This window comes from Hipposideros armiger, unplaced genomic scaffold, assembly GCF_001890085.2.
Source record: "Hipposideros armiger isolate ML-2016 unplaced genomic scaffold, ASM189008v1 scaffold_100, whole genome shotgun sequence".
Classification (NCBI taxonomy): domain Eukaryota; kingdom Metazoa; phylum Chordata; class Mammalia; order Chiroptera; family Hipposideridae; genus Hipposideros; species Hipposideros armiger.
Window position 1 is genome coordinate 2,258,735 of NW_017731450.1, and position 9,057 is coordinate 2,267,791.

At 50.7% G+C, this 9,057-nt stretch overlaps 2 protein-coding genes across 4 annotated transcripts in view; both read left to right on the forward strand.

Moving 5' to 3' along the window:
* Positions 1 to 6,327, forward strand: part of RNASEH1 (ribonuclease H1) — a 9,719-nt gene extending 3,392 nt beyond the window's left edge. Inside the window, exons 3-8 of one of the 3 annotated variants that reach the window (XM_019646326.1) lie at positions 1,057 to 1,218; positions 2,832 to 2,931; positions 3,612 to 3,666; positions 4,443 to 4,527; positions 5,070 to 5,216; positions 6,028 to 6,327. In XM_019646326.1, the coding sequence (XP_019501871.1) occupies positions 1,057 to 1,218; positions 2,832 to 2,931; positions 3,612 to 3,666; positions 4,443 to 4,527; positions 5,070 to 5,216; positions 6,028 to 6,074 (596 nt within the window). In that variant the 3' untranslated portion in view covers positions 6,075 to 6,327. The remainder of the gene's footprint in view (positions 1 to 1,056; positions 1,219 to 2,831; positions 2,932 to 3,611; positions 3,667 to 4,442; positions 4,528 to 5,069; positions 5,217 to 6,027) is intronic. The other 2 variants (XM_019646325.1, XM_019646324.1) reach the window with 2 other exon arrangements.
* Positions 6,328 to 8,163: 1,836 nt separating this feature from the next.
* ADI1 (acireductone dioxygenase 1) overlaps positions 8,164 to 9,057 on the forward strand; it is a 17,868-nt gene continuing 16,974 nt past the window's right edge. The window contains exon 1 of the mRNA XM_019646281.1: positions 8,164 to 8,181. Within this exon, the coding sequence (XP_019501826.1) occupies positions 8,164 to 8,181 (18 nt within the window). The remainder of the gene's footprint in view (positions 8,182 to 9,057) is intronic.

The following is a 9,057-nucleotide window of genomic DNA, read 5'->3' on the forward strand; positions in this document are numbered from 1 at the left end:
GTGTTCACTGGAGTAGCACTGTTACTGTAATTTCCTTCAAGAACTTTCTTTGCATTCGCACTTGGCTCTTTGGTGCAAGAGGCCTAGCTTTTGGCCTGGCTCAGCTTTCAACACGCCTTCCGCACTGGGCTCAGCCACTTCTAGCTTTTGATTAAAGTGAGAGACCTGCAACTCCTCCTTTCCCTCGAGCACTTAAAGCTAAAGGTGAAGTCAGTGGTGTTGGGTTAAGATTGTTGTTTTGGAGACACAGTTGTTCTTCTGTCCCGTCTTCCCACTCCACAGACTGACGGTGGAGGACAGGCCGTTGCAGAGCTCCTCAGGCCAGGCCTCGTTGCACAGAAGCCCGGAGGGCTCAGTCAGTTGACTGAGTTCACAGTGGAGCTCAAATTGAAACTCTGCTTTGTAGAATCTCAGTCTGATTGAGTCATCTGCTTCAGCTTCCATAACACGAACGTGAGCGAGGTGCTGCTACTCCCACCAAGCAGAGAGGTGTGAGTCCCCGAGGACTAACCGCGTCCACGGCTGGGCTGCCGATGGCAAGCTTTGCAGCACACTGTCCCTGACGGCAGCCGGTCTCTCCACCTCCCCAGCCCTTTAGCTCCCCTGGAGATCCTCAGCTCAGCGTCCATGTGGCTGGAGTGTTTGCAGGGAGGCAGGGGGCAGGGCCTTGAACCACAGATAACCACCGATTTTCTAGATGAAAGTTGGTCCTTGTTTTTTCTGGGGAAAGAGCCCAACTGTCTGCGATCCCTCACAGGTTCTGCTCCCTTGGCACCTGCTGTCTCCATCAGAACCAGATTGCGTTTCTAACAGGAGCTTAGCTCTTGTCTCCTCATTGCCCTTGTCAAGCTTCTCATGGGGAGTTGAGAAGCGTTTCACAGGACATCAGAGCCAGAGCTGGTGTGGGCTGTTACGCCGTTCCCTGTTCATAGGGCCGCATACAGGGGGTACTCAGCCTGAGGGAGCGCTATTAAATGACTCACTGAATTTCTGGATTCTTCATCCTTTCCTGTTGGGTTCACTGTTTGTGGCTGCTGAGCAGACTCTGTCTTTCAGGGCAGAAGGATCAACGTGTACAAGAATCACAAGTCAAAGGCAGCAAGCGACTCCGTGAGCCCCTGGTGGAAGGGGATGAGAATGCAGAGCCATGTGCAAAGCATGTGAAACAGAGCACGGAGGCAGCCCCGCCAGCTGGCAAGGACTCCTTCTCTTACATGGGTGCGTCTTCTTGGTTTTTTTATTTTGAATATATGATGAAACTATCTCTGTAAAAACTTTTCTCACTTTTCTAATGGGAGAGATTAGAGTTGATATTGAACATCCTCATTCTTATCTGAAAAGGCATCTTATTTGAAAATCTCTAAGATTACTATTTTATAATTGATCAAATGGTGCAGAATTGTGGACATCGTAGGAAAACCATTCCATGGGCTACAAAAGGAAGACACTAATCTTGTGAAAGAGCAGTGTTCCCTCGGACACAGCATTTCAGGGCACTGAGAGGAAACGCGGACCTCAGCATCCTCAGAAGAGACCAGCCCTGGACGACACATCAGACCCAGCTGGCGCAGCCGCGTCACCTTTCGAGGCCGTGTTGGCACAGCACAGGTGGTCCGCATCCTGAGGGGCGAGGCGGTCATGGCCTGTCCTCCACTGTGACTCTGGGAGCCCTGTTTATAGTTACTGACCTACAGTATGAGTCTCCTTTTTGCCTTTTACACATATAAGCAGAAAATAGGAAGTAGTAGCATTTTAAAATATAAATCAGTATGTTTGTAGGTCCCACGTTTTCCCCCAAGAAGAGCCATTTTGTAATTTATTCAAGGGAAGCCAGTAGGAAGAGTTATGTCAAGCTGTGTAAACCAGTTTTGCAGTTACGTTTAAAAACCCAAATGCCCTTGATTTGTTATTACCGATATCAATGGAAACAGATGCCTGTGGGGTGGTTGGGAGATGGGCCATTCCCAGTGTGAGGCGGCTGCGTGAAGCGGGGGCAGCGACCGCAGGGCCCCACAGGACCGCCGTGACGGGGAAGGAAGGCTGCAGCCCGTAGGTCACAGCTGGCGCTGCCGCACGCGTGCTGTCTGTCACAGACCCCGAGGCCCGCCCCGCCGGGAGCCGCCACCTCCTTCCCTCTCGCCTGGCCCTGGGCCTCCGCCCTGCACAGTCTGCACCTTCGGCAGACGCCTCAGGCATGTGGCCTCTGCGCCCACCACGTGCGCTGTGACACCGGCCGTCCTGACTTCTCCCCTTGCCTGCGGCTGGTCGTCAGCGGCCTAAGAGTGGCCTCATCTGAGCCCTTTTCTGCCTGGTTCATCACAGCACCGGTGTGTTGAGCAGACCCTCTGTCGTAATGGAAGGAAGCAAAGGTGTGGCGCCATAGTTTACTCGCGGCAACTACACTGAGGAAAAAACAGACCGCTGTTTGTCGGGGACTCGATCTTCCGGCTGGCAGGTCCTTGTTGTGCCAAGGCGCTGCCTGTCTGGAAGGACTCTCCCGGGAGTACGTGAACGGGGACAGTGGCATTGTTCTTGACCCCTGCAGTGAGGATGCGAGCAGCCATTCTCGCTGCACCGCGGCGTTCTAGGTTTATGAAGTGACGCCGTCCCCTGCGACGTGCCTGGCATTTGGGCCAAAACATAGGTGGCGTCTTGGCAGAAGTGTCACGTGCCCCCATGTAGGAAACTGATACTGTTTCTTTAGACACAAAACTACTGCAGAATTGTAAACAACACTCAGTTTAAAACACTAATGCAACCTGAGTACACATCTAGGTGAATCCCTTTTTAGTGAGTTGGACCACTGGCACTCACCAGTCTCCGTCTTACAGGAGAATATGTCGTCGTCTACACTGACGGCTGCTGCTGCAGTAACGGGCGGAGGAGGGCGCGAGCAGGAATCGGTGTTTACTGGGGCCCCGGCCATCCTCTGTAAGTATACAAAAGCCAAGGTTTGTAAGCTTCACGTTTACCAGGTCGCGTTCCAAAACTTGTGAGAGTGAGGCGGGACCTGCGTATTATTTACTTGACAAACAGCCTTGGCAGGGGACAGCAGGACAGGCTCCAATTCATGGTGACACTGACAGCTTTGCTCTTCAGAACATAAGTACCTTAGCATTGCTCTCCTCACCCTAAATCGTGGCACGTCTGTGTCTTGCCTGTAAGATGTTACATCAGAATGACCTCACTGCCCACCCCCACCGCCCCCCAAAGAATCACAGGTCTCCCTGGGGGATGGTTTTGGCAAGGATGCAAGGGGGCAGGTCACGGGACTTAGAACCCCTCGTCTCACCAACCCTTGTGAAGATGTGAGAGCTTCGAGGCGAACCTTTGTGTCTCACAAAGTCAAGGTGATGTGAAGTGGGACCGTGCAGATACACGGGGCCCCTGAATGTGCAAGAGCCTGCTTCCGGTCCGGTTCCCCCACAACACCCTACGTGGTGCGCTCCAATAAAACACTTAGTGCTGTTGGTTGGGTTTCTACAGGCTGTTTTCATGTGATCCTTTTATAGTTCAAATAAAAATGCATAGAGGCCTGTTCTCTATTAATAGGCTTAAGGAGTCACTTTGGAATTAGCTTCATGACATGATTTTCTTTTGTTTTGAACCAGAAACGTAGGTATTAGACTTCCTGGGCGACAAACCAACCAAAGAGCAGAAATTCATGTAAGTTATCAGATAATTTTTCTACTAAAAGCAAGTTTATCATTCTTTGGCATTAACCATGAACTTATTAGTGAGCTTTTAACTATCTATGAGTGTGAATAAGATATTCAAAGTCCAGAAGAAACGTAGTTTGGGGTTAATAACAATTCTGAAGGATAGGAATTGTCTAGAAAAATTATGAAACTTATTTCAAATAGATGTCTAAACAGAATTGTACCTGTAGCATTATTTCACATAAAGAATATGTCATTTGGGGCCGGCCGAGTGGCTCGTTGGTTAAGAGTTTGCTTGGGAGCACAAGATCTGAGCAGCAGGGCCCCAGTTCAGATCCCACATGGGCCAGTGACACTGCCCTCTACAGCTAAGATGGTGAACAACAGCTCGACCTGGAGCTAGGCTGCCGTGAGTCGCCGGTGACGGCGTAGGCTGCAGTGGGGCTACAGTGAGTGGCCGACAGCTGGCATAATCTGCCGTTAGCCGCCGTCCAATGGTCGGTGAGCAACTGCCTCATCCGGGAAGAGCGCATTGATAATACCAACATGGGCCAGTGAAGCGACATCCTCCTCAACTAGACTGAAGAACAGAAAAACAGCAACTCGTCTGTTCCCCTTTCCCAATTTCCCAACGCTGTACCTCTCCCCCAACTCCCCAATCTTTAAAAAAAAAGAAAATATTAGCACAGAAAAAGAAGGAATGTTCAAATTTTGAAGTGATTTTGAACATCAGTACTGTCGAAAGTTGACCAGTTAGCATGACAACGGGTTTATTTCTTCAAGGCAGCCTGCAAAGCCATCGAACAAGCAAGGGCTCAAAACATCAAGAAGCTGGTTCTATACACGGACAGTATGTTTACCATCAACGGTAAGCACTCACGTTTCACTTCTAGTGTTTGTCTAGTAAATTTGCAGGGAATTTCCTTTCCAGCAGGAGGTATTGTATCCGGGTGGGACCCACATGTAAATGGGGACACATTTGGTTTGTCCGGTAGAAAGGAAAAGGTGCGGATTTGGGGTTCCCAGGCCTGCTGTCCCCGTATTTGCCACATAGGTATTTCTTTGTTGGCACTGAATAGTTGGCAGTAAGGTGGGTAGGTCCCTGCACTTGGAGTCTGTTAGTAAGTGAAGGTGGCATGCTGATGGCTTCTTTGGGAAACGCCATGGGTAGGAGCACAGGGAGGGGTGCTGAAGGCTGGGGGCTTCCTGGAGGAGGTGACGTCTTAGTCTGAGAGCTGTAGGCCGAGTCCAAGTTAGAGTAAAGGGACGAGAAAGGGTATGTTTCAGGCCTGTGCACAGCCCAGGAAAGAAATATAAAAAAAAGTGCAGCATGCTACTCAGAACACGAGTGGGGGTGAGTGTGAGGGAAGTCCTGGGGGGAAGAATACCAGAGTGTCCGCGGTTAACCAGGGCGTGAGTGTGTTTCTTCTAGGGATCACCAACTGGGTTCAAGGTTGGAAGAAGAATGGGTGGAGAACAAGCGCCGGGAAGGAGGTGATCAACAAAGAGGACTTCGTGGGGCTGGAGAAACTTGTCCAGGGCATGGACATCCAGTGGGTGAGTGTCTCCCGTGGGCCCAGCGTGTTGGCTAACCGGGGAGCTGGGTGATCCTGTCAGTGACCTGATGACTTCAGTGAATTACAGTTTTCGTGCAACTAGCATCATGAGTGCGCTAGGACACATTTGATTGTTTTGATCCTGTAACAAGACGGTACCCTGTACGGTGCGCACTGCTCTGTGTTCTTTCCGCGGTCCTCGCCAGGGCACACCTCGTCACTGGCAAAGTGACGTGGAGAGTCAGCCTATTGTTTCTGCAGAAGCAGCCAGAACCTTAGATAAAGCTGATTTATAATGTATTTTGTTGAAGACACAGTTAGTAACGTGACTGGCTTTCCAAAATGGAGGTGTTTTTCGTATAATGGATCATTTTTGCTAAAATTATTTTTTCAAACAATACAGAGCAGGATGACCTGCACCCATTTTCTTAAGCCTCCCTGCTCCCCACCTCAGGACCACAGTTTGCTCACCTGACACGTAAGCCTGCCTTTCAGCCACGCAAATGTACACAAACAAGCGCAGCCCCCCTTTTTAACAGTATTTACAGAGAGTAGTGTGTGTGTGTCTGCACACACCCACCCACCCATCCATCCATCCGCACATGACATGCCAACATGAGTGGGGAAAGCCGCACAAACAGGAAGACCCGCTCGCGTTGACTTGAAGCGGGTTTTGAGCGTGTCCGGTGGGAAGAGGCACTGCGGGCGGAGCGCCGGGGGAGGGCTGGGGAGCGCGCTTCTCCCCGCAGCCCGCCGTGTAGGTGACTTTACCGTGATGATGTGAAAGTAAAGTGAAAACCTCTGTTTCCCAGATGCATGTTCCTGGCCATTCGGGATTTGTAGGCAACGAGGAAGCTGACAGGCTGGCGAGAGAAGGAGCCAGGCAACCGGAAGACTGAACGACGTTGCCATCACTCTGGGACACACTGGAGCCGTTGGCCTTTTGTGACGTCACTTACTGGTGTGAACAATTAAACTGCAAGAGGACCGTTGCTGTACAAGGAGAGAGACGCTTTCAAACTGACTCAGAAAAGCAAGATGGCATTCTGATAAAAGCGCTTAAATGTCCTTTGAGGTCTGAGGATTATTTGAGATTTCAGCATTTCGCTTTATTGGGCTTGATACTGTTCTCATTATTTCATTGCGGTCTGGACGAAGGTTTAGGACTTTGATTTGATTTAATCAGCATGAATAAATGGTCGGTGCAGCAGTACAGACAGGAAGTCCAGAAGTGTTCTGAGAGCCCACTGCCCCCCACGTGGCAGGATTGAGTATCGGGGTTGCAGGCTGACTAGCGCCTCCACGCGGATCCCAGAAGGCACTGCTCCCCTCCCTGCTGAGGCCGCTGAGCCAACCCGAAGTGATAGTGGGAAGGTTTCTACCTGGCTGGGCCCCGGGTACCGGGGGACCTACACATGAGTAGCCCTGGCCACTTGACTGTTCTGTGGGAGCAGGCACAGCTCTTAGAGGCCAAGGTACACAAATGAAGCTTAACATTTTCTTTGGCTGTTGTTGTTAAAAGCTCTGTGCAAGTTAAAAAATAATGTTCAGGGGCCGGCCGAGTGGCGCATTGGTTAAGAGTTGGCTTGTGGCGCCAGCTCTGAGCAGCAGGGCGCCGGTTCAGATCCCACATGAGGGCCAGTGACACTGCCCTCTACAGCTCAGATGGTGAACAACAGCTCAACCTGGAGCTGGGCTGCCGTGAGTCGCCGGTGATGGCGTAGGCTGCAGTGGGGCTGGATGGCAGCGGGCAAGAGCTTTCATGAGCTGCCGTGAGCGGCCGTCCAATGGCCGGCAAGCGACTGCCTCACCCAGGAAGAGTGCAATGATAATACCAACATGGGCCAGTGAAGCGACGTCCTCCACAACTAGACTGAAGAACAAAAGGACAGCAACTTGTCTGTTCCCCTTCCCCCATTCCCCCAGTGCTGTTCCCCTCCCCCAATTCCCCAATAAAATCTTTTTAAAAAAAGAAAAGAGTAAAGAGATACTAAGTTAGAACTAAGAAAAAAAAAAGACAAGACTAAAGAGCCATAAAGAATCAAAGGAAGTCATTTCTGTAATAGGATTGGTTTTTGAGGGAGGGACACTTGGGGACCCTTTGGGATGTCTGGCAAAGTTCTGTTTCTTGACCTGGGTGGAAGTTATAGGGGTACCCACTTTGTGATAATAATTCAATAAGTTATGTATTTGTGTCATTTTGTTTCTATGATAAAAGGGTAATAAAACTAAAGATACAAATACATGACCATGTCAAACTTTTTTTGTTGTTTTTTTAAAGATTTTATTGGGGAATTGGGGGAGGGGAACAGACAAGTTGCTATCGTTTTGTTCTTCAGTCTAGTTGTGGAAGACGTCGCTTCACTTGCCCATGTTGATATTGTGATCATTGCGCTCTTCCCGGGTGAGGCAAATTGGTCACCAGCCATTGGACGGCAGCTCTTGGCAGCTCACGCTGGCTGCCGGCCACTCACAGTAGCTTATGGCAACCCACTGCAGCAGGGGCTGCAGCCTACGCCATCACCAGCGACTCACGGCAGCCCAGCTCCAGGTCGAGCTGTTGTTCACCATCTTAGCTATAGAGGGCGCAGTGTCACTGGCCCTCATGTGGGATCCGAACCGGGGCCCTGCTGCTCAGAGCCTGCGTCCCAAGCCAGCTCTTAACCGACGCTCCCCTCGGCCGGCCTGAGTTGGACTTCTTGTGTAACCAAACTGGTTGGTCAGCTCAGGATTTTCAGGACGGGTCTTCTTTGTTTTTTATGTAACACCAGTGCTAGGGGTGGGAAGCAGGAACATGAGAACACCAAACAACTGAAATAAACTTAGGGCTCAGTCTCCTTAGCACAAAACCACAACAGTGTATAAACAACAGGTATTGAACTTTGAACCATAAGGATAGTTTTTCAGAAAGCCAGTCTCTCTCTGATGAAGAGCAAACTTGTACCAACATGACAGAGTCCCACCAGGTGAGTGTGTGCTGGGAATGTCCGTTGCCTCATCCGAGCCTTTTTCAATCATGAGTTTCACACACACGGGCTCCAGTGGTCCCCAGTCACTCCTGCAGGGCCCGGGGGGCCTGGTCTCACGTGGGAGCCAGCGCAGCCCCTCCCCCACTGCAGCCTGCCTTTTCTGCCCCTGATGGGTGGATCTTCACGTCCGCTGAGCCTGCACGGTTTCTGCTGTCTCAGACCTTTCAGATGCATGCAGTTTATCAACTCAGTCAACAAATCCTCACTGGGTGCCTGCTCTGTGCGTGGCCGCTCTAGGCCCTGCACATGCAGCAGTGAGCAGACGGGAGGAAAACAGACAAGCAACATATGTAGGTCAGACGGTGGCAAGCGCTGGGAGGAAGAAAGGGCCTGCCACACGTGTGTGTTGGGGAGGTGGCAGGGGGAGGTGACGGGGGAACAGGGAAGAGGAACTGTGGCCAGAAAAGCTCGGTGTTGAGTGACATTAGAGCAGACATGGGAAGGAAAGACCCACCGAAACAGGATGATGGGAGATCGCCGTTTTGCAGCCCAACTAATTAATGGATCTATGCACTGAGCACCAGCAGCTGCCAACATCAGAAAAGATGAAAACCAGCCATGCCTTCTGATGAAAGCACACAGCCACCTATTGTCTTTCCAAACAAACAGAACCTCATTCTGATCAAGCCTCTGGATCCAGTTGCTAATTTGCAGGAAATAGAACACAAGAAAATGGCAGACTGCACCATGAGCACATAAACAGCAAAATGGACAGTGTGGACAACCATAGGACAAACTGTACAGGGAAAGCAGGATGGAGGGGGGCCTGTAAATTAAAGCAACTTAAGAGTAAAGAGAGGGCCGGCCGAGTGG